Genomic DNA, 25,629 nt, shown 5'->3' on the forward strand with positions numbered 1-25,629 from the left:
CATGGTTTCTTGCAAAAATGTAGAAATTGTAGGTAGAGACAAGTCCTAAACAATCCTATCCATGGCCGCCCCATTAAAAGATTGAAGTGCCTGTTACAATTTGTGTAAATGCATATGGAATTCCTGTAGTATATGCATAGGATTACTAGTAAGGCCTATACCACTGATTTTAAGCTGGTATGGGCTAAAGCGGTGTCTGGGGTGTTTTAATATATCCGCCAACAATATATGCATTTTATTGCTGTATCTGTAAAATTTATTTTTGACTATCTCAAGGTCTTTTCAGCCAAAGAGGCCGTACAAAGGTTATATTCTGTCTGCATCTCCTCTAATTGACGTCACACATTGCGATTGGGGAGGCCACATATTGGGTACGTAATTCTGTGTATTTAGACTGCAGTTGAGCTAATTGCACCATGCGTGTGCAATTTGTCAAGTGTTTTGACTGAGACAATCCTTAACTACTGCCTTACGTGCCACACATACCGTGGCCGCTGAGGTTGTTGGTTGTTGATTAACAAAAAAGTATTAGGTAAGGGTCTCCTGAAGCTTTAGAGCCACACGGATTACTTAATAAAGAGTCATTAGGCGACCACCTAAAAGAATCATTCTTTGGGAAAAGCCCTTTGATGTATTAATATATGGTCAATGCAGTGACCAATTGGTGGAAATGGGAGAAATGCGTGTAATCCAGAGCTGTTGCTGTTGGTGTAATTCTCGCCAAGCATCTGCCAACATCTCAGATCTAAATAACTCAAGCAGTGAACTAGATTTGAAAATCTCCCTGTGCATTGCAGACGTTTTAGACACACCTTTTCTATCCAGCCACGGCATCAGGGGGACACCAGGGTCCCCCGCATATATGCGTTTCACAGGGGCATTGGCTATATATACCATAGGGTAGGAGGCATGAAAATACCTTGGGCAAGATGAGGTATAAAAATGTCTTCAGGAGGCATAATATATCAGCTTTAAATGCATGGAAATATTGGAAGGCCTGTGACCACTTAACAGGTAAATTATATCCCTTCATATTAAAGAAAAGAATAGTTACTGCCATAATATAGCAGGCAGAGACCGTCCGTCACCGTCATTGCAGAAATTAACAAAACCAAGTATATACTGCTTGTCTATAGCTGGAAACAAAAGGGAAACAACAGACTGGGGAGACAAACACAACACAAGTTAAATGAAGAAAGAGAACACCAAACAAAGAACACAGACCAGGAGGGCAAAGGGCCAAGGCCTACTCCAACGCAGCACCCTCTGTATGTGGTAGCTCAATAAAGAAGTGCAACAAAAGGTACTGTATATAGGAAAACTCCAATAACCCCAAAAACATCACCAGACATTTTCCCCTGCTACGGGGGGGGGGGGGGGTACATTTTCCCCTGTATGGGGGGTACATCTGGGTACTACTGGAGAACAATGACTACTACACCAGAATTAAGACGCCAAAAAACAGTGGTAGAAACATAAGTCAGGCATAAAAATTACTCATATCAATATATCAGAGCAATCTGCCCTAAATAGAGCAAAGTGGCTAGGAAATGTGCTCCAACTGGACATGTAACACATGGACATGGCATTGAGAACAGGGTGAATCATGGCCATTGATTTCAGATAACATTATGACAGTCAAAACCGATTTGAGTGAAACCACTCAAATAATTGCTCCTACCAGGAGAACAAAGTCAGAGGTAGAAAATAAGATGTCTATTCCTCTTTTATAACACAAGAAAGTACTTTGCTAACTTTTGATATTGCATTTGGAATCGGATGTTATTATTAAGACTATGATCCACCAGAACCCCCAGATCCTTTTCCATTTCTGACTCCCCCAAATGTATGCGCCCTAGACCAGGGTTGTCAAACTCTGGCCCGTGGGCCAGATTATTTGCAAATATGAATTGCAGATGGCCGACTGCTGCTTTAAAATAGTGCCGCTACTACTACAATTCCCGGCATCACTCGCGTCTATAGACCAGCGGCCTCTCTGCTTACGCATGGCCCCACATTGGACTGTTTTATTGACCCAGGGAATTGTAGTAGCAGTGTCATATCAGTGAAGAGGGAGTTCCAGCCACTCATTACATTAATCCCCACATTGAATTTCTTCACGCAGGAAACTGTAGAAGTGGTGCTATTTCAGTTTAAAGTTTGGCCCACAACTTTGTCTAAGTTTTTAATTTTAGCTCACTGTGTATTTGAGTTTAATACCCCTGCTCTAGACAGTATGAAGCATGCATGTTGTTAGCCCCCAAGTAATAGTAAAGGAAGTGATGTGGTGGGGCTTGTAATATTCCAGCTAAGAGGGCCCAGATTTGATTATATCTGTATAGGAGATAGAAGTCCTTCTGTACACTTGTTCCATGTGTAGTCCGTGGCTGACCGCATGGATCATCTCAGCTACCAATTATTGATCATTTGATATTAGTAAGAATCAAAGACAGACACAGTCCAATTTTCAGCACAGTAGCAGTTTAATAAAAAGCACAAAAAAATAAAATGGTGCCACCAACGCGTTCAGATTTCTATTAAAGTGACCCTGTCACCACTGCACCCCTTGTAAACAAAGCACAGCCTATATAAAAGATTATCTTTATGTACTTTATTGGTGGTCAGTGTGTTCCAAGTCCATCACTTTGCCCCCCCAATTTAAAAAAACTGCAACACACAGACCAATCATGACCCCATGGGCTGCCAGAAATATCAATATGCATTACCTTCATAAATATGCTGAGCTTTGTTTACAAGAGACACTGCAATGCCAAGCTCATTATGAAAGAAAGCTTTAGATAGTTTATATTTATATTTTAAATTACAATCTGTCTCTCATTGTAATCATCTCTCTTCAAATAACTAAACCCAAGAGAAAAAAAGTAATGTATTACAGCTTACCAGTCCTTACATGTGGTGGCTGCATTTATTTTATTATCTTTGCCTGGGAAAAATTTTTAGCAAGTATTGAATATCCCTTTCCATCACTTTCTGTGAGATGAAATGCAACTATAAAGTTATGATATTTTCTTCTGTAAACTACTAATGCCCCCCTCCGCGATATAAGGATAAGCCATGGCAGACATATTGGAAGTCTAGGCTTGATCTGGTTCAGGAATTCTAGAGGTTTACCACAGCAGCCAAGTGTCCAGGAATTTATGAGACTACAAATTTGTTAGTGTTTAGTACATTCTATATTACTATAAAAAGAGTCGGAGAAGAGATAAGCAGATGGTGATAGGAGGTGATTTCTGAGGTTCAGTATCACAATTCAGGATAATGAGGATAATGGCTTCTCACAGATGTACCTGGAAGCCTCTGGACAGTCACGGTCATGCAAGCCAGCATGCAGCTTTCCGCAATTTTGTTTTCCTTTATAATTATTGGGCTGACCCTTTGCCCAGAACCTGCAGGAAAAAGGTGATATGGTGAAAATATTTTGAAGCATGACATAAAAAAGATGATTCCTAAAACTGATTAAAATGCTTTGGATTCACAAATTCTGAACTCTTCAGAATACTGAACATTGTATTGTCACCAAAATTGTTGAGGAGGAACCTTTAGGAGGAGGAACTATCACACATTCCACTGCACAAAAACATTGTGATGCGCTGGGCTGGTAAGACAGTTGTAGTAGAAATAAATACAGTGTATATCGTGGTAACATTTATGGCATGGCTCCAATATGTAACTAGTTTTTTTTTTTGTGCATGGGGGTCGCCTTTTTTTTATTATTTTGTTAGGACCAGACCCTTTAATTGGCTTGTGACTTTCTTGGTTTGGGGTAGCAAGCATGTGTGTCTCCCCTCCTTTCATTAATTGGGCCTCGAGAATCTGGTTTTCCAAAAAAGAAGGGGTCAAAAACTCTGTGACAAAACCTAGATCCCTGCCTGCCCTCAACAGTGGCAAGAGCCATGGTTGGGGGAGAGGTCTTAATGCCCACAACCTGACCCCTGTGTTGTTGGGGTGTGTGGGAAGAAGGCTTATTTGGAATCTGCCCACTCACCCAGTGTACAATGGTACATAGCAACCCTTACCCATTCCCAGAAAAAGTTCAACAAAATCCTTAAACATAGGCACACCACACTTTTTTCTCTCTCTTTATTTTCTTGTTCTAATACATATCTTTGCAGGATCCCTCAATCTGTAAAGCGTTCTGCGACATTGCTGTGCTTGGAGATTCAGGTCCTGTGCAGAGCCACGCTATGTCCTGCACCGCTCTTCTCCTTCCGACACTGACTGCTGCTGCCAGATTTAATAAGTAAGACATCTGAGGACAGGTGTATTTTTGTGATTGGGTAAATAATGTAATGCAGCTGACATCATCATTGTTTAAATTTATTCAGAAGAGCGCTGAATGCACTTGATTAATGAATCCTAAATAAAAGAAGAAGAAGGAGTCAGAGGTGTCAAAAGGAGAAGACCGGTGAAGGCCAGGAAGCAGCTCCATGAGGGACCTAAAACACAAAGCACTGGAATCACAGACGGAATCCTGCAAAGAAAAGTCTAGCAAACAAAAAAAAGCCAAGTCCCCAAATTCAAAGTAATCATCCTTAATGAATCCAGGGTTCCTCCAGGGGTTGTTAGCGGTTCCTTTAGCAATAATTAATTTGTGCCTCTCCGGTCAGTTACCACTGACCAATGATCTCTTTGGCTATCTGTAAGAGTGGTATTCTATCCACTGACCAGCAATCTACTGCAATCTGTGGATAAATTAACTATAGCTGGGGTTCCCTGAAGACCTGAAACATATTTTACGGATTCCCCCCATGTTAAACTAGTTGGGTAATAATTTATGGAAGAAGTTGGGAGTGCATCTTACGCTTTATTAAGAGAAGATCCATCCACCCATTTCCATTCCCCTGACTTGGTGAGACCAATCCACAGGTACTCTGATGCATGCGGAAACACATCTAGGAACTTCTACAGAAAGACAAAAGACTATATAGCTCTGACATATACCATAGTGCTGTACAGAGATCACTGAGCCAGTCCCATCAGTCTCTGTACAGAGGAGCTGACACTCTAATGTCCCCCTACAGTCACACACTTTTATTACACATTGATATAACCCTGACATTTGCCATAGTACCGGTAGCACACAGAACACCAAGCGAGTTCCATCAGTCTCTGCACATGAGAGAGATGAGTCTGTGGTGAAATCTAAGAGCCCCTGTCTAAAAAAGCCTTGGTCCTTTGGTAGATTAGATAGAGGTAAGGTCAAGATTCAGCTACTCCAAATACCTGGATAGTGTTGCTTGCTCCTTTGAAGGTGGCGACCATTAATGTCTCCAGCATCAAATATTTATGTGCTCATGACCTGGCCCTAGTTTTGCTCAGTAAGTTTGCTGCTGACATTTTATTTTTGCAGGGGAGCGAGCTCAGTTATCCGGCAGACATCCATTTGGTAAAGAGGGAGTGGAGGTGAGGACCTTCCTTCTGGTTTCTGGTGTCTGAGCCTTGCAGTGGGGTTCTTTATAACACCGATAAGGGTGACATGTCAGCAGAATATTGAAGTCAAAATGGGGAGATGTGTGGTTTTAAACGTCTTAGTTGGGGGGAAGGATCTACACCTTATAAACATCTATGGGCCTCAGACAAATAAGGAAACATGACAGGAAATGCCTCATCAACAAAGTCCAGCTTCTTAATTTTACATTCCAGCAGATTGTCTTTGGAGGACATTTTATCACCATTATTAAGTCTAAATCACATCAAGCGCTACCCAGGTGGCACGAGGTTCGTGTTTAAGAGAAGGACTGGTAAAGGCGGGATAGCGTTTTTTAAAAAAGAACCCAACTTTTCCAGACTGTTATTATTAAGGGAAGTTATCAGTAAGCATTCAGAACCATATTCTATCTGTGACTGAATTCTTCACATACTACATTTAGAGGGAGGGGTATCTGGAAACTTAATTCGAAGACTAGAGTGTTCGATAATCCATTAGGAATTTCTTTCAGGCACTAGTATTAATCCTGAACCTGTGCGGCTGTAAAACATTGGTGGCTTTTTCAGATCTCTTGGTAAAAAGAAACAATGTAATAAATATGTAACTTTCATTGATTGAATGGACAGCTTTACCAAATTGTTTCCAGGAAAGGTAACCCAGAGGAGAGAAAACCAATATGACCATCAGGCCTCTCAGGTTCTGGAAAAGGGATTATGGGAATTACAACTCGCCTGAACCTTACCAGCATTGTAAACAGGGCTCAGCAGTAAAGTCTGTGAAAGGGCTGATTGACAATATAGATTACGTGATTGTGATTTGGGATGAATTTTGGTTCCTATGAATTGGTTACTTTTTCACCTAAAATGGTGTTCTGCTGAAAGAAGGTTACAGACAGATCCTAAATGGGCTTCATCATTCTCCATAATGGAGTTCTCCGTTCTTACCATCTCATCTTCTCCATCAATGACCACCAGGTGAGCCCCCTTCTCCTCACAGTCTTTTTTGGCAGAATTCCATGTTTTTGCATCTAAAGACAGGTTATAACAGTTGAGACCATAGTGAATCCAGTCCATTTCACACAAGGGATCAGCCGTGCCTTAGAAGGAAAAGGATGGGGATATTTACATTGAATTGTGACGTAAGTCACGTTTTCAGGATTAACATAAAGATTAGAATTTGTCACAGAGATCACTAGACCCCTCAGATGACAAAAGGAAATCAAATGTAGTACTAAATCAAAAGAATTTACCATACAGAATGATAAAACCTGATTAGATAGAACATTGGGTGGAAGTCTCTTTCTAGTCTGTTGTAGAAATAACATGCAGCTCTTCACTATGAGATAGCACTGCTAATAAAATCATAATTTATGAAGCCAATACATAATAAATATTTTTAGCTCTCCATTCCCTACACTGTGCTATGTGTCATTCTTGGCCCATCCATGGAGCGTAACCAAGCTTTGTGTCCATTCTGCTTCCGGTGTTGTGGGTGAAAAAAAACACACTTACTATTTGTCCCCCAGATATTCTCAATCACTTTTCCCATGGTTCCCCTAAATGTCTGCATCTTGTTGGAAAAGAAATCTGTAAAGCAAAGATGTTAGGTCAAGCATCAGTTAGCATGGTACATGTAAATCATGACAATACAATAAGAAAAAACTAAACGTGAAAGAATTCAGCAAAACCTCATTTGTTTGGCAAAATACATCAGATTCAAAGGGGAGTTGAAAAAGAAAATATTTTAGAGGTAAAATGAAAAAAAAACAGATTCTTTGCAGGACATGCTCAAAAACCAGGCCTTCATTATGTTCTTTTCATATAAATTAGGACTGTAAGAAGGTAAATACAAAAAAATGATAAAGTGACAATACACAGAAACTGAAAAACATGGGATGAAATAAACAAAACCTTTCCATATTCTCCCAACCTTCAATATAAAGGCAATGGGGCATTGCTGCTAAAACAAGGATGGTTGGGGTATTTAAATAGTAAGGAACTACTCCCATCATATATCTTCCCCATTCTTTGTGGGATGTAAAATTACCAATATTCAATGAGGACTCAATCTTTTTAATTCTTGTCTCCAGATGGGAAGCTGTAAGGAGAAGAAAATCATTATAAATATCAGAAAATTTACTGGGACCATTATACAGCTCAGAACTACAACCGTACAGCCTTAGTACAATCACAGCAAGAATGATCTTATCATAAAGTAGATCCAGCACAAGAAATAAGATTTGTGCTCTGTAACCTTATTACTATTACTTTTTCATCAGCAGGTTTGTTATTTTTCCTCCTCCTTGGTGACAATGTGCCTGGTGCTGCACACAGTTTATTTTTACTTTGGTGAGCTCAAACAGAGCTACTTTTCTGGTCTTTAATAACTTGACCTGATATTAGATTAATCTTACCAATCCAAAAATCAGAAATCTTTTTCCCTATAGATATCTTTTTGTTTCCTGCGGTGTGCATTGTTCTGGTTTGTTTGTATTTCCAGGAAATGGATGAGTATGGTCCTTTATTCATTCAAACCTGCTTGGGGAAACTTTCTGGTTAGGCATGTGTTCGGTTTATAGAAGACGTCTCCTGATATGAAATTGCATTATCAGGAGTTGAATTTTTTGAGGGGGTTTATTTAAATGAGAACCAATTAGCCAATTCATTACCTTTTGTGGGAATGTTTCAACTGAACAGGTGGAGATTTTGTTCCTTTTGTTAGGTCAGCAGCGGTAATTCTACACTTTGGCTGTATTCCATATATATATATTCCATATCCCAGCCTTCCCTATCCATTATTGCACTGATTGCACTCTTCCCTGGAGGCCTCTAATATCATCCTGGCACCTGCAAGATCTATGACCCCAGGTGTTGCCCTCTTTCCTGTTTGTCTGAAGTAGTATAAACAATGGGGGCACAGTTTCTGACCCTCTTCCCCAATAGTGGTCCTTGTCACCATTGAGGAAAGGTTAGCCTGGTTTTTCCAAAAAGGACGTCTTTTGTCCGCTTCCTTTTTTTGGGAAAACCAGATTCCAGAGGGCCTTTTATGGATTGTAGAGTGGACAAACCTGTTGGCTGTCCCATTTCCTATGTCCTTGGTTTAATAAAACCAAAGTCATGGTCTGTGTATGTTGGGTGATTTATTTCCGCAATTGACTTCAATAGGATTCAAGCTACAAATCAACCCAAACACTGGGCCAATTAGGCAAACTGTTAGTAAAGTGAGGAAAGGCAAATTCAAATAACACTAAAGGATAGGGGTGAAGGGGGATACCATAAAGTCAGACTCAAGTCCACTGGAGTTGGACATCAAATCCAAGATGGAGGCGCCAAGCAGCAGTCTTTGCATTCCCTACACAAGTAATCATTTACAGTTTGATAATATGCATAAAATATTTTAAATAGACATATAATCCAATAGGGGCAGTTTAATTTAATGGCAGGGTTCCTAGAAATTCAACAAACAAAAAAAATCCAGCTGCAGGTATTGCCATTTTAGCAAAACTAGAAGGGATTATATGAAAATAAGGTTTAACCCAAAAGAGGCTTAAACTGGATCATTGTAAAGAGATTGAAAAAATAAGTTAACCTCAATAACCCCATACAGTTACAATAATACAATATTTTGACCATAATAGGACTTTTATTACTTACAGGTCTCAAACATTGCTGATTGTCCAGTCTTCATTTTCTCATCTGAGGAGGAAAATACAATAGTATACCTTAGCCCATGTATGATCTGTCTAATCTTATATATAATGCATAAAATATGTTAAATAGACATATAATCCTATGAGGACCTTGTTGAAATGAATTGATTGATGGCAGAGTTTCTAGAAATGCAACAAACAACAAAACCCAGCTGCAGGTAATGCCATTTTAGCAAACAAAGAAAGTTATGGTCCAACAATCCTCCATTGATAACCCCAGACAGGTACAATACTGCAATATATTGGCTGTAATTGGACTTATTACTTACAATTCTCCAGCATGTCTGATTGTCCTGCCTTCACTCTCCCATCTGAGGAGGCAAATACAATATAAGGAAGTATTATTCAATCATAAGGAGTGCATAAGACTAAATGTTCTTAAAATGTATTGCAAGACAGCAAGTGGAGAAATTACTGGGTGCACTATGGCCTCCTGATTATAAGAATTGTGGGTACAATGATTAGGGGGTGCAGACAAGGATCCAAGGACATTTGTATACCCAAAGATCATTCAATGGGTAGCAAAATAACTGCCCAGTACAGCCAATCATGGAGATTTTTTATGTGGCAGTGGGTTCTTGCCTATCCCAATACCCAAAGGTATGATATGGCCTTCTGCTATTGTGAAACCATGTCTCGTGTTGGGTAGAACAAGTTTATTGAGATTCTGTATTTTGAAATGGATCCAAAGCTGGGAAGTGTGTCTTGAGCCTGGGTCAGTGCAGTCTCTGTTTTGACCCCATGAATATGTCATTCCATGAGTAAGGCCATCTGGTCTTTGTACATTTCTCTAGCCAACTTGCACATTAAAGATGCAACCTCTGTGATTTCTCCATTGGGTTATCTATCCCACGTAAAAGCGTGTTGGGAGCTGTGCTGCTGTTAGGGATCCATGCCTTTGGGTTGGTCATCATCAGATCATTGGAATTAGTAAAATTTGGTTAGCTCCCTGAAAACAAGGAGACATTTTCAAAGGAGCATAACAATAATGATTGCTACATGATGGGATGTGGGAGGCTGGTGTTAAACAGTAATATTTACTTGGTACTCAAAGAACATACACTGTTATAGGAGTAAGGGAATTAACTATAGGATAGAGCAGCCTTTTTTTGGCCATTTACAAATGGGGAACCTTTGAAAGAACTTTCGAGTCTTCAGGGAACCCCCGCCTTATTTACTATATCCACAGCTCACAGTACATTAGTGTGATGATCAGTGGGAAGAATGCCTCAATCACTTAAACTGCCCTGAGAGGCACAAACTGCTCATTGCTCAAAGAACCCCCAGCAACTGCTAGAGGAACCCAGAGGCTTCACAAAACCTTGGTGAGAAACATTGGGATAGACACATGGGGCATAAAGGAGAAAATGAAGGCAGAAGGACTCCAGATCCAGATGTGGGGACAATATTTCATGTGGTGTTAAGCCATCAGATGTACTCTCTGATAGATAAAGTGTAACTCTCTTAAATATGTTCACTATGTTAAGTAAATGGATCAGTATTAGGCCATATAGACTGAGCAGCTCAGACTAGACTATCAGGATGCAGGTCACGGAGGAGTCTGCACTACTGTAGAGAAAACTAGCCAAAAACCTACCAGACCTACCCCTCCACAAATTGGGGTCACCCCCCACAGCTGCAAGCCTGACCACCACCCCGAAGAGAAAGTGAATATAGCAGTGACAAATTGTAGTAATAGAAGACAATAATGGGAGATAGGCAGCTGTGACATTATCTGCATGCTTGACGAATGGGCTGTTCTAACCAGCTTACGAGGACCATTTTACCTATTGGTGTTGGGATTATAAGTACAAGTGGCAAGCCTGAGTGATGTTATACATTAAATGTTGGTTTGGTGGGGGGATTGCAATAATTTTCTGTACAGGTTGTGTGTGTCATTAAAGTGTAGATAAAGGCAGTGCTTAAGGTTTGAACAGCAGGGATGATATGACGTCCCTATGGTAAAGGACTCTTTTTGTAGCATGTGGTTCTATTGGTCACATTTCCAGAATACAGAGAAGTATAAGGGTTTTTGGGTATCCCAGAAGTGGGGTCACTTACAGTTTTACTGACCCTATAGTTTAGGGTAGCCTCACTTTTAAAATATAAAATGAAAATATATACCTAAATGTATTCCTAATCAGATAAATACCACATTAAATATTAAGAAGGATTATAGCCTCATAATGTGTTATATAAGGTAGCTGTCCAAAAATTGTGATATTTATCCTGATATGTCTAGAGCAGATATTTAATAAATTAGATTGGTCATTCAACCTAAGGCTTGGAGTCTACAGATACAAAAATCCACCCAACTCCCAAACTTACTAAAAGGCTCTGTAGACCATCACAATATTTGTAGTGGTCTGATACAAGAGAAGTAAAGTTGTCATCAAAAGTTTATAACATGTTATGGTAACCACCTACCTTGATATTTTGCTTTATTCTTTTTCCTCTCTGGATCGAGAATATTTATATTGATATATGCATTTTCTTGAACAGGGTTGACTAAGAACAAGCATAGATGTGAAAAAACAATTTAGGACTTCATTTATAATCTCACACACATAATTTACAGCGTGATGTGTGCTGGTTAAGCAAGTAAAATAACAGCCCATATTTCAAATATTCCCATTTAGGCATATTTTCCCATTGTTGAATAACCATGTGCCTGATTTCTCATATTGTGACTTTTAACAAAGTAAAATCATAGCATTTAGTTATAGGTATACAGGGGCAAATTCCTAAATATTTCTCAGTCTAGAAAAACCAGGTTGCATCCACCAGCACTCACCCCCAGGACTTACTGAGCAAGGGATGGTGTCTGGGAATGGGCTGGCAGCAAGCCAGGAGCCCACAGATAAAGCTGGGCCAAGATTCTAACAGAGACAAGTCCAGTATACACAGAAAACAGCAAACACAAAATATCCGTCCAACAAACCAAGTACACAAGAACAAAACACAAGCAGAGGTGCCAAGGTCAGTCCAGGCAGCGTAAACTGGCAAAGTCAGAAACAGATACCCTCAGGAACAGTAAATCAGACAAAAAATCTCCAGCACAGATTAGCCCGGCTATACACTATACCAGGCACAGGTGACCGGGAACAGAGAGGCTATAAAGTCCCAGCAGCCAATAGCAGTGCAGAGTCAGGAGCTGATCAGCCTCTAGAATCCCCTTCAGCTGTGTGCAGCCTAAAGATTTGAAATCTTTTTTCATCAAGCGAAAGGCTTCTGCAAAGTTAAGATTGTAGATTTTCGATGGGTTTTTAGGGATCAGTACACCTAGATATCTAAAATGGGACTTTGCCCATTAAAATGGGTTAAGAGAGCTCCAATTGGGTTTATGTTTGGGAAACAGAAAGAGAGCCATAGACTTGTAAAATTTATGGTGTAACCCAATTTTTTTTTAAATACCTGAAAAGTCTTTAAAATGAAAGGAAAGAAGTCTGTTGGGTTTGTGATAAATAAAAGTATGTCATCAGTAAATGCAGTCATTTCAATTTCTGTAGAGCCAAATTTTTTTCCAGAACCTGGCGTTCTCTTCTAACAGTCCCAATAATAGGTCCAAAGTTAGGCTGAACAGTAAGTCCCGCTCCACTGTGCATAGTTATAGGCTGTGAGAGTTGGTTATTTACGATAAGATGTGTGGTGGAATTATTGTACAAAAATGTTGTGAATGGTAAAAATTGGGTGCCAAATTATCTATGTTTAATCAACAAGTGCAAATAGGGCCAGAGTAGTTTGTCGAACACTTTCTCAGCGTCAAGGAGCACATGATTCTTATGATAAAGAAGTGCAGTCACAGCTATGGCTGTTCTTAGCCCTATCAAAATATCTTGATTTCTGAGGAACCCCAATTGATGATTGGTTAGCAGAATAGGTAGCATTGGTTGTACCGGCTGGCAATTATTTATACCATGAATTTGTAACTTGTATTAAGTAAAGCAATCGGCCTGTAGACACAAGGATATTCAGGGTTTTCTAAATATAAATGTATATATGGTTTTACCTAGAATATTTTTATTTCTCTAGTGGTTGAACTTGATAGACTTAGGTCATTTTTAAACCTAAATATTTATACATGTAAAATGGGCACGATTTTATGCAACGATGGAAACAAATGAATCTATAATACTAACAATGAGGTCCTTTCCCACATTATGGGCCCCACCAATTCAAATAATTCAAATCATTTTAAGCAGGTAAAGTCCTCAGAGAAAAAAAAGTAGAACACATAGCATAAGAATAGAAAATACTCAAAAATGTACCCAATGCTAAAAATAAAAAAAAACACACACATTGGACTTTAATTTAACTAATTTGATATAACAATAAAAGAAAACCTAAGATAGAAATTATCTAGGGATATCCGCACTAAACAGGTCACTAATGAACTTCAAATGAGTCTATTTATTTTGTACCCCTAAATGGGTAAACCAGGGGGGGACCTAGTACTCATAGGTAGAAAGTGGTTTCAGTTTCAAGGCTTTTCTTCCATAAACACCATGGAGTTTCCCAGTGCTACCTTCAGCTTCACTCCTCATCTGTCTGTTCCAGAAATACCAATCTGGTCATCATAAAAACCTGGCCTGTAATGCAAGGTCCACCCAGATCCATTTTTTCTATCTCGGAGTTTTGGCCCTGTAAGAAAACTAACCAAACAGCAACCACTGGTTACCAAACAAATTTTTTTTAGAGGGACCAAAACCAAAAGTAAAGTTTATATATCTCCCATCCAGGACCCACCCCCGAGGTTCTGTAGATATAGTATTATTTAAATATGACATGGTTATCCAATTCTCCCAATGCTTAATAAATTTCTCACCAGTCTGAGGATCGTAGGCAATCCTTTCACACAAAAGTCTGACAGGGGTCATACAAGAATATATTATTAGGGGATTTGTTACTCCTCCAAAGATTAGTTATCATAGCTTTGTCAGCAAATAACTTATGGCTTACCATGGTCTGAAACCCAATAGGGAAATTTCAATCCCAGTTGTTAACAATTGTATTCCAAATAATAATTCCGTGCATGGAAACGGTTTAGTTATACAATCAGGAAGATTAGAAATAAGTCTAAAATTACATTTCAGAAACAAGTTACCTTCCTAACCTTACCATATGATTCAAGTTTCCAACACGGACACAAACCAGGACACATTAGGTGAAATTTTGGATATGAGATAAGATGTTCTAAATCTTTTATAGTGGATTTTTTCAAAGGTTTCCTTAACATACACTGAGATTCATGCCAAACCTCTTTCTTCTTCCTGTAGAAAAAAACATTTCCCACCTCTGTCTGACAGTGGAGCATATTAGAACCTACATATCAGAAGGGACCGAGAACTTTTCCATATAGCCAAAACAACTAAATGTTTAATCTTACACATTTATATTCATCCAACAGAGAGAGGGAATGGAATAATTCACTCCTATGCACCTCAACCCACAACCCATTGGATTTACGGATATATTTAACTGCTTATTCTTTATTATAAGAAAAAGAAGAGAGGAAGAATAGGGCTTTATTTATTATAGGGTATTATAGTGTTTGAATAATTTTATGTGAGACTTTAGAACAATCTCTACAAAAGAATGAAACCCCATCTAATATTCGAAGGTAAAATTAGTATTTTTTTTCACTGACCATTGTCTAATCACTTTCTATTCACTTTTTTATATATATTGGTCATAATGATCACCTTCAACAAACAACTATGCATACAGACAGAAGTACAGAGCTCCCTAAAAACATTATTTTATAGTAATCCCTTGAAATGGGATACGTATGTAATCAGTTTCATATATGCATTATCCTTGCTATACATATATAGCACACTTTTTTAAATACATGCATACCCCTGTACAGAAAACAAATTGTACCAAGCAATAAATATATGCTCTTATCAAAGTATCTTTAACAAATTTAATTGTCATTCCCACCCCCCACCCCCTGAAGTAGCCATTCGGGAGAAACGGACCAAGATTAAATGGTCATTAAGCTTATTAACGATTTAACTCCATCTTTTGTTCTAAAATCTCACTGAAAATTGATATCCCTCAAGGTTAGTGAATGTATTTAGCACCTTATGTGCAATCATGAGCAAATAAATTCTTTTATAATCAACATTGTGGCCTTTTTTTCATATTGATCCATATTGAAGGACTGGCCATTGCTGACAATATCATACAGGAAGCTCTGTTCGTCAATATTTTCTGCCTATACTTTTACTAAGATTTCAAAATAAACATTTGGAGACATTCCTACAATTACCACTGAATATGATTCCCACTGTGTGCCAAGACATGGTGGCAGTGCCATGCTCAAGCTTTGAAATTAGCTTGTTATTATCTTAGACTTGAAGTTGCAGTGAGCGATAGTGGCAATGTCAGAATATATTACCCCAATATATAATCTCCTGCTTCATTCATCCTCTAAATCTTACCTGTATCCATCTGCAGATCTTCAGTTTTGCTCATCATGGTCTGGGGTCAACCAGCTGTCCGTGCGTTCTGCAATTTGCCTCCTCGGGGACTGTACTTGTCTCTGCTCTGCAGTTTTAGAAACCAAAAATAACCACAAAGGAACGGAAATCTATGTGTGATGTTATTCCTCATAAAAAGTTTTAATAAATAATAGATCAAGTGCATTTAAAGGGGAACAACTCAGAATGTGAAGGTGTACAAGTACACAAAAAATACAAATAGGGGAGACGCCGCTGTCCTATGGGTTTAATGTTTAGAATTACGGATAGGAAACGCATGTCGGATGACACCTGTGCATTTTACTGTACAAAATAATTACATTAAACGTGGTGGGAAGAATGAGTTGCTGAGGGAATTCCACATTGTGAGACTTTTTACTGGCACCACCATACGTAGAGCTTAATCTTCTTTTCCATCAGACACATAGGATGCCTCCTTGTTCTTTGCAATGACAATATAAAGTGAATCACCTTATGGACCAAGGAAGGATACATTCAGTTCACCTAATTTCTTACTCATCTTTCCCTCATAGTTTTTTTGCCCTTCTCATCATTATCTCGAAATCCACAGCGTCCATTTTGTGAACTCGTGTCCAATACCGCACTGCATGTTACAGATAACTAGTGATCTGGATTAGGCCACATTATGTTTTCTGCTTCTGCATTCTAATAAAGCAGAAATAAAAAAAAAAATCCCACTTCTTTTTACTTGTGTAGAGTCCTCCAGAGCTGTACTCGATTGGGTTTCATCCTGTCCTGTAATACTCCTTCATCAAGTGTGGAGGAAGTGCCAGGAGCCACCATTTTCTTCTTTCTTCTTCTGGCTACATCACCTGATCTCGCACTGTGCAAGATTGGTTCAAGTAGCTGTAAGTAGGAAAAATAGGAAAAAAAAGTGGCGATCCCGCTGTACATGAGTGAGATTGCTGGAAAGAAGCAACCAGAAGCCTTCTGGGATACATGACGTTGGGCTCCTATTCAGCCCTTACCGCCGCAGCAGTAAAGACAGAAGGGGAAGTGCTTAGCCTTTTTAAGCTTTTATAAAAGGTCATGTATTTTGGTGATAGATCTGTTACCAGAACCATTATGGGTCTCCCTGCACACTGGCTTCTCATAGCCTTCCTTCTTACAGCCTTTCTGCCTAAACCACCTGGCCCCAAGGTCCGACTCCAAACTGGTTTCTCAAATACAAACTATAACCTGGGAAACTAATGGAGTGTTTGGCCCACCCATTCCTTCTAATAAACTCTGAACTCCCAGGTGAAATGGAGCAGAATACTGGCAGATACTCTTTGAACTGGTCTTACATTTCATACTACAGCATAAAACATATTTGAATTAGATCAGATTATGAATTATTATCAGAGTTATGAATTGGAGATTGCACCTTCCTAGGGTACCTTGATGCAGCAGGTTACCTTGAATGCAAATAAAGGCAACAAAAACAGTTCTTTATTTATGAGCTTTCTTCTAGTTAGAACCCATTAAGGAATTAGGCAAGTAAAGTAAAACGAAAGTGAATTAGTTTTTAACAATAGTTTTCAAAATGGGCATGTGTTTGTCCTACACAGATAATTTATGAATATGTAATCCGGAGGTTGTATGGTATTGAGCAGGCTTGGGGGATATGATCTTCAGATGATGTAGTGTATGCCTAGTATATGATCAAACATCAGGGTCTGTATTAGGGATGAGATTGGGTTTCATCATTGCCAAGGATTTGATGTAAAATCATAATCCCGACATTTGTCTGGACAGCTTTGTCCCGGAGAATTATAATGCATGGTGTCGTAACCGGAAAAAAATTGATATCACTATGACTTGGATATAAGGATAACCTTCACTTCCTGGAAAGCAGAATACAAGCATCATTCTCTGTTAAGACAGGTGGAGACCATACAACAATCAACAAAGACTGCTGAACTAGGACAATGATGGATTTTCCATGTGCAATCTGAGAATCCTTATAACAATGGTCAGTTTCACCATCTGGTGGTATGGTATTCCCAAACCTACTTGTTCCTACTGTAGTCATCATAGGGAATGGAGGGATGTAGGATCCTTCTGCTTGCCAGTTTGTGTGTGTGTTTTTTTTTTAGTAAAGCTTCATCTTTGTTATTAGAAAACTTGTCTTTAGCCATGCTATTTAAAAACATGCTCCTGTTGGTGAGTTTTACACTGCCATAACCTGATGATGAGCAAAGGTCACAGATGGGGGGGTGAACCCATGGTCTTTGGTTTACAAGACCAATGTATTACCTCTTGGCCATTGCGCCCGTGCACAGGTTTCTTAGGGTCCTTCATCTTTGTATCTAGTATATTTGGCCCTGGGCATGCTATTAAAAAAGCTATTTTGCTGGTGAGTTTTACACTGCCTTATGTTGAAAGGCAGATGAGATAAGCTGCGTACACACTTCCAATTTTTATCGTTGGAAACGAACGAGGAACGATCAATCGGGCAAAAATCGTTCATAAAAAAGTAACCAACGACGCCGACGAACGAGAATAGTCGCTGGAAATGAACGACCGGATTGGAAGACGATCGTTTACCATCTATCGTGTGTACGGTCGTTCAGGGTCTGAGCATGTGCGATGAACGAACGTTCGCTCACTTCCTGTATCGTTCAAACGATCGCATCTATTGTGTGTACAATACGTTATCTGCATGTACAGGATCGGTGCTATACAATCGTTCGCAGATATCGTGCAGGATCATTCGTCGACCAACGATAATTATTGGAAGTGTGTACGTAGCTTAAAGGTCACACCACTGTAAGGGCACAGATGGGGGTTGAACCCATGATCATTGGTTTACGAGACCAAAGCCTTATCTCCTGGCCACTATGCCCATGTGTGAGGTTTTGTTTTTTGTTTAGTATAGCCTCATCTTTGTTCATAGTAAACAAAGACTGCACTGTCTGCAGCACACAGACACAGAGTCAGGAACCCTCCAACAACCCTACCACATCCATTTCTCTGTTCACATGAACAAAGCCAAAGTGGCCAGAAGGCCCCCCTTCCCCATCTGGCTAATCCTAGTTGAGACACATAGATAGAAGGCTCCCAATAGACATACACCACTATTAAGCTCTACTTCGTGCATCCAACTTATCATCCTATGAGATGTTTGATTCCTACACCTCCTACATCCCCTGAAGAAGAACTCATGTGAAATGCGTTGTGACCCTTTCTACTTCAAGAGATATTTCAAATAATGGTATCCGATTCTGGTACAATGAATTTCATGTTCTTTTACACAATATATGATTTCAATGTTTCACTGAAAACTAACCCCAAAACATCCCCACTCTTTATAGTCTAACAGTACTTCACATAGGCCTATTGGTCTCTCTATGTAGTTTGCCTACTAACCCAACTAGACTGAGTCACCTTTAAGGATTGAAACCTAATTTTGAGTTTCATCAAATTTAACTTGGGCAGGTTCATCTATCACTAATCTGTGTTTGTTTAATTCAGCACAACGATCAGCACCGGCCCGGATGGGGGATCTACACAGGAAACCTGATGGTTATAGCATCATGAGCAGATGACCCTAATCCATCACCGATCATGGACTGATATAAGTATTAGGGTGATACTGAGTCTGAGGGTGTGTTGGGTTATATAACAGAAGTTGATTGTCTGTGGTGAAGGCTTTGAGCTGATAATATAGAAAACAGACAAAGTTTATGAAAAGGACAAAGAACAGACTAAATATTTTCTCAATAAACCAATAAAGCCACATCACTTCTTGTGAAACTCAACAAACATTTGTTTATCAGTGACAGTGAGCAGCAGGGGAAGTTCACGGTTTTAAAGTTATAACATTATCCAATACAAGTCAAATATAATGGAATTATCAGTTTGTTTAGTATCCAAAACCTGTCTATTACTATTAGACTGAATGGGGCTGATTTATCAAATTCCAGGTTTGCTGCGTCACCCAGGTTCTCCCAGTCTTTCATCTGCATATTTGAAGAATTTCAATAAATTGGGCCTAATGTGTGACCTCAGGTGAGACCCACATAGCTGATCACTGCTCTAAAATGAAGCTCTCACCTGGACTGGGCCAGTAGTGACAACCATGCATCCAGACTATTCCATGTGACAAAGAGAAATTTACTTCAAGACAAACTCCTCCATGCTCAATGGTAGAACTATGAATGTTCCCTATCGTATTCCATGGACACACCAGACATCCCAGAAATTGGATAATTTCACCACAAAAACTATAAAATTCTAATTTTCACATTGACTTTAATGTAACAAGTTGGAATTCCTAAAATGTAGAGTAGAAAGTAAGAATTCTGAGGAATTCAGAACTTGGGAATTCCGATCATCCCCATCATTATGTGGCGGCAAGAGTTTAATTGGAGGTCTCTCAGAGTCCGTGTTTTGATCTAGCAGAGAGTCCTCCTGCATCCTACAAACTTTGCAATGCTCAGCTGTGAAGATGGAATAATAATCAGCACTAATAATCATTAATGCAAATTTCAAATTAATTTATTCTGTAGAGAGTCCTATAATTCACAGATCAACATTATTCACATATCTGAGTTGTGGGACTTCCAGATCAGACAGAGCTGCACGCAAACATTGAAGAAAAACCAAAAATGATCCAACTTGTAAGTCTGCTGATTTTATCAGCTCGGTGTAAACTTAGAGAGAAACGGAATCATTCTGTTACTCTGTGTAGATATCACAGCCCTGTGTTTTGTATATTTTATATTGGTTTATACATCTGCTCCCTCCTGCTTTCATTTATCAGACGGCACTCAACCTTAGATATGAAATCACATGGATTCCCCTCTTTCTGCTATTTTGTGACAAATTATACATCCAAGAAATATCCTCCAGGTTAATGTTCAGTTAGCCTCTTCAGATATTGGCCCTGTCATGTTACACATGCATGGTTTGCTTTTCATTATGTGTGTCCCTTCTCTCTTCCCCTAGCTTCTGCTCAGTCTCTTGTCTCCTCCCCTCTTCTTCATTCTGTCATCTACACTCATCTCAGTTGCATGCTCCTGTTAGCTGCTCACAGCATGATTTTTTGACCTATCCATCTGTTCATCGGTGTATGATCTGCACAGTTTGGAATAAACTTCTTCAAGATCTACAAGGTGTCCTTTGGATTGAGTCACTGTCAGCCAATTCACCTAAGACTGCAGTTATAGCCATCTCATCACAACTGTAAGTTACAGAGATCACACTGTAAGTGCTTAGACTGAAGAGGCAGAACAGTCAAAAAATCAGTGAAGGGATCTTACAAGATCTGCCAAATATCTTTCAGAGATCCTTGCTAGCTCTGCATGTATAGTGAGATGTATATGGACACTGGAATATAGAAGAATATGTGTACAAGCCTGTATACTTCAGCCAACAAGTAAACCTCAGCATAAACTTCATCAGATTTCTGCACAGATTATTGAAGAAACTATTCATGCAACTGTAATATTAGCAGCTCCTATAGACTGTCTGTACTGTCATGCATTCTGTCTGCAAAGCAATCTAAACTCTGTATTCAATCCAAACCAAGTCTGCAGCAGCCATTTCTGAACTTCTCTCTACTCCTTCTCCCACTGGTTGCCTAAGCAACCCTCTCCCTCTGCCAGAAGATTGATACATTTCTATGCAAACAGGTGCCTTGTGATTAACCCTCTGCTTGTTATCACAATGCACCAGCAAGGCAATGTACAAGCTGAGGAACCCGAACTTCCTACAGATCAGCAGTCAGATCCTCAAAGCCACATAAAACAAAAACGTTCAGTAAAACCAACCTGGAAAGTCCAAGAGAACTATGAGGCTGACAGGGAAGAACTGCTGCAGAACATCAACCACTCATGGTGGAACACTATTGAATGTATGTCAGCTCTGTCTCAACCAACTCATAAGGTATTGCACCTAGAGGGCGCTGTTAAGCAATTGAATGCTGCCTATGAGAATTACCAAAGGCTGTCTGCTAAATATGCTGATCTCTTAAAGCGGTATAACACAGAAAATTCCTTAAAAGAATTACAGGAATTGAAAGAGCTCAATCTTGAAAGAGATGATCTAGTAATACAAACAAGGGCAAAAACAGATGTAAAAATCGCACATCTCCATGAATCCAGATCCCATCTCTCCACAACTTCTAAGCGCTCCACACGATCTTCCAAATCTCAGCCAACAACTCATCAAAGCCCGAGCTGATGCAGAAGCTTCTAAAATCCAGGCAGCTTTCGCCCAGAAGAAAGCAGAGATGGAAGCTGAGGCTGCACGGAAGAGAGCAGAAATAGAAGTTTTTGAAAAACAATGTGAACACGCCAAAGACATGGCAAGACTACATGTCATCGATTATCGGGCGAAAATCTGCCGTGTGTACAGTCGGTGTCATCCATCGTCCGGACGACCGACCTGCCGGATCCACGGACGATGGACGACAGCCGATCCTAATGAAAGGGAAGGGGGAGAGCGCGCAGCAGGGTGCCGCTCCGTCGCTCTCCCCCTCCCCTCTCCATAGAGCATGAAGGGTGCTGTATGTACAGCACCGTTCATGCATCGTGCACACCCTTGTCGTTGGAAAGGATCGTGAAAGATCCTTTCCAACAACAAAAATTGCAAGTGTGTACGCAGCTTAAGAGTCTTAGAGCAGGCTGTAAGTGACAATGAAAGAGGTGGCAGTAGCAATCACTCTATTACATCTTAGGCATCAGTTTCATCACAGACCTCCTTAAAACTCCATCAATCTGTCATAGCAGCTAAAGAACTCAACCAAGGTGTTTCACAAGGTGTCTCTTCATCTACTACACCTTCTCAAGTGGCAGAAACAGGTACAGATAGAAATGACTTACCACACTATCGCACTAACCTGCCATCCTCCAACCAATCCACTATTATACGGCTACAAACCAAAACACCTTTGGACTGCAAACCAGCTCCAGTGTTAAACGCCTTAGCACCATCTTATGTGCCCAAGCTACTCAACATCAATGTACCAGCTACTGCAACTAACTCAGTCCCGCCTGAAATTGTATATCCAAAGTCTGAAAACACAGACACGTCGCAGTTTGCCAAGTACATCCTTCGCAGAGAACTCACTAGGACTGGCCTCACCATGTTTGATAACAAACCTGAAAATTACAGAGGCTGGAACTTCACCTTTAAGGCCACAATGGCCATAAACGAACTAGATATCACTGCTGCAGAAGAATTAGATCTACTCATCAGGTGGCTAGGTCCTCAGTCAGCTGAAAGTGTTAGGAGACTTAAAACAGTTTACACTTCCAATCCTGCTGCACGTCTCAACGCTGCTTGGGACAGACTTGAACGTAGCTTTGGCAGCTCTGAGGCCATCGAAGATGCCCTACTCAAAAGGTTGCAAGGCTTTCCAAGGATTACAGCTAAAGACAATTTAAAGCTTCAAGAATTTAGTGATCTTCTACTACAGCTTCAACTAGCTAAAGTTGACAACAGCCTAACCGGGCTTAGTTACCTTGACACCCCCCGTGGCATCAACCCTATTCTTCTTAAGTTACCCTATGGCATCCAAGAAAAATGGGTTAGTCAAGGATCTACTTTCAAGAAAAGGTATGGAGTTTCCTTTCCTCCCTTCTCCTACTTTTGTACCTTCATACAGGAAATCGCTGATTCTAAGAATGACCCAAGTTTCTTCTACGGTGACTGTAACCCTCTCAGTCCACCTTCTCCAGGACTTGCAAACACGCGCATAACGCACAGAGACCGCAGAGGTCCAGTGTCAGTGAAAAGGACTGATGTGCAACCTGCACCTGCTATGGTTCTTCCGAAGACTGGACAAAACAAGAAACTTGAGAATCCAAATCGCCATTGTCCCATACATAACAAGCCACACCCACTTAAGAAGTGCATCGGTTTCAGAAAGAAATCTCTACAGGAACGCAAGGAACTTTTAAAGGGATTTGGAGTTTGTTTCAGATGCTGTGCTTCCACAGAACACCTGGCAAAGGACTGTAAGGCCATCATTAAATGCATAGAATGCAGTAGTGACAACCACGTTCAAGCCCTTCATCTGTACCAACACAGCACTACTCCATCCACCGACATTTCCCCCAGGGCAAAGCTTGGCGGGGAGCACGCTGAACGAACGGCAACCTCCACCTCAGTGTTCTCAACATGCACTGCAGTATGTGGGGAAGGACTTTGTGGGAAATCCTGGGCTAAGATATTCTTGGTTCGTGTATACAGAAAAGACAAACCTGAAAAGGCTGTAAGATTGTATACCATTCTCGACGACCAGAGTAACCGATCTCTAGCAAGCACAAAGTTCTTTGATCTCTTAGACATAGCAGGAGGTGCTCTACCTTATACCCTAGGTACTTGTGCAGGCATTACAGAAGTCTGGGGTAGAAGAGCCAGTGATCTTGTAGTTACTCCTCTCAACCGCAACTTGGAAATACCCTTGCCTACTATCATTGAGTGTAACCAGATTCCAACCAACAAAGATGAGATTCCTACTCCTGAAGCTGCCTTGCACCATGCTCACTTGAAGGACATAGCTGATCATATACCAGCCTTTGAGGAAAATGCTGATATCCTGTTGCTACTTGGGAGAGACATCCTAAGGGTGCACGAGGTGCGCCATCAAATCAACGGCCCACATGATGCACCTTACGCCCAGCGTCTGGATCTGGGCTGGGTCATTATTGGCAACGGTTGTCTTAACAATGCCAGGGAACCTCTCTCAGTTACTTCCTTTAAAACACATGTACTGCCCAATGGACGCACTACTTGCTTTCCAAGACAACAACATCACTATAGTGTGAAAGAAAGGTTGTGTGACAAAGGTATGCCAGAGCGCATCATACTCGATGGTAGGAAAGCATTTATCTTTCGGGATGAAAACATTGGTAACACAGTGTTTGAAGTAACCACAAAAGACAATGAGTAAGCAGCCACAATGGAAGACAAGGAATTCTTGAGAACCATGAGTAAAGAGTTCTATCAAGATGATTCTAACAGCTGTGTGGCGCTGCTACCATTCCGCACTCCAAGGAAGAGAATTCCAAATAATAGTCAATACGCAGATTCACGGTTCATCGCTTTGGAGCGCAACCTTAACCGGAAACAGGAGATGAAGAAACATTTTGTCGACTTTATGCAGAAGGTGTTTGAGAGCGATCATGCTGAACCTGCACCCCCTCTTACACAAGGAGAAGAATGCTGGTACCTTCCGTGTTTTGGTGTCTACCATCCTCTTAAGCCTGACCAGATTAGAGTGGTCTTTGACTCAAGCGCTCGTTATGAAGGCGTTTCCCTCAATGACAATCTTCTTTCTGGACCCAATCTGAACAACAACCTCTTAGGAGTCCTGCTCCGCTTTAGACAAGAGCCGATTGCCATTATGGCCGACATTCAATAAATGTTTCATCGTCCGTGAAGATCACAGAAACTTCCTCAGGTTCCGATGGTATCGCAACAATGATGTCGATAACGAGGTCATAGACTATCGGATGAAAGTTCACGTGTTCGGCAAAAGCCCTTCCCCCGCAGTTGCCATTTATGGACTGAGAAAAACTGCCCAAGAAGGAGATCAGGAGTTTGGGACAGATGCACGTCAGTTTGTAGAAAGGAACTTCTACGTGGATGACGGTCTTAAGTCCCTACCTACAGAAGAAGAGGCCATTGACCTTCTCACCAGAACCCAAAATATGCTTGCCACTGCCAACCTCAGACTACTAAAAATCATCTCCAACAGCAGTAAGGTAATGGGAGCATTTCCTTCTGATGATCATGTCGTCAGTGCTAAGGAATTCCAACCAGAGTCTGACCTTGCCCTCACACAACGCAGCCTTGGATTGCTATGGGATGTTAAACAAGACACCTTCACATTTCAAACATCAGCTTGCGACAAGCCCTTCACAAAAAGAGGAGTACTGTCTGCTGTGAACAGTATCTACGACCCCTTGGGATTCATTGCACCCTTTACTATACAGGGTAAGATATTACTCAGACAACTCACTACAGAAAGC

The 25,629-nt window shown here is 40.4% G+C and overlaps 1 protein-coding gene and 1 long non-coding RNA gene across 4 annotated transcripts in view; both read right to left on the reverse strand.

The window, feature by feature from the left end:
• Positions 1-2,464: 2,464 nt before the first annotated feature.
• LOC140322660 (CD209 antigen-like protein A) lies at positions 2,465-9,463 on the reverse strand. 2 transcript variants are annotated; one of them, XM_072399212.1, is made up of 7 exons: positions 9,428-9,463; positions 9,103-9,144; positions 7,496-7,546; positions 6,961-7,035; positions 6,394-6,545; positions 4,823-4,923; positions 2,465-3,407 (listed from the first exon to the last, which is right to left on the reverse strand). In XM_072399212.1, exons 1-7 carry the CDS (start codon positions 9,438-9,440, stop codon positions 3,272-3,274), a joined length of 570 nt encoding a protein of 189 aa, XP_072255313.1. In that variant the 5' UTR covers positions 9,441-9,463; the 3' UTR covers positions 2,465-3,271. The 2 variants fall into 2 exon arrangements, with proteins under 2 accessions (XP_072255313.1, XP_072255314.1); XM_072399213.1 differs by lacking the exon at positions 6,961-7,035 and having other exon boundaries at positions 9,428-9,451.
• Positions 9,464-11,591: 2,128 nt separating this feature from the next.
• The window catches only part of LOC140322661 (uncharacterized), a 20,221-nt gene continuing 6,183 nt past the window's right edge, over positions 11,592-25,629 (reverse strand). Inside the window, exons 1-3 of one of the 2 annotated variants that reach the window (XR_011919223.1) lie at positions 21,421-21,956; positions 15,605-15,710; positions 11,592-11,666 (exon numbers count right to left, since the gene is read on the reverse strand). This is a non-coding gene — a long non-coding RNA (uncharacterized lncRNA). Of the gene's footprint in view, positions 11,667-15,604; positions 15,711-21,420; positions 21,957-25,629 lie in introns of those variants that run through there. The other variant, XR_011919222.1, reaches the window with a different exon arrangement.

The sequence above is a fragment of the Pyxicephalus adspersus genome, chromosome 2 (assembly GCF_032062135.1).
Source record: "Pyxicephalus adspersus chromosome 2, UCB_Pads_2.0, whole genome shotgun sequence".
Classification (NCBI taxonomy): Eukaryota; Metazoa; Chordata; class Amphibia; order Anura; family Pyxicephalidae; genus Pyxicephalus; species Pyxicephalus adspersus.

What these genes read in the sequence shown, in the direction of transcription:
- LOC140322660 (XM_072399212.1), bottom strand. An exon ending in TTGATGGAGAAGATGAGATG is followed by an intron (nt 4,924 to 6,393) that starts GTAAGAACGGAG and finishes GTCTTTCTGTAG; the next exon opens with AAGTTCCTAGATGTGTTTCC. An exon ending in GGATCTTCTCTTAATAAAGC is followed by an intron (nt 3,408 to 4,822) that starts GTAAGATGCACT and finishes TTTTTCCTGCAG; the next exon opens with GTTCTGGGCAAAGGGTCAGC.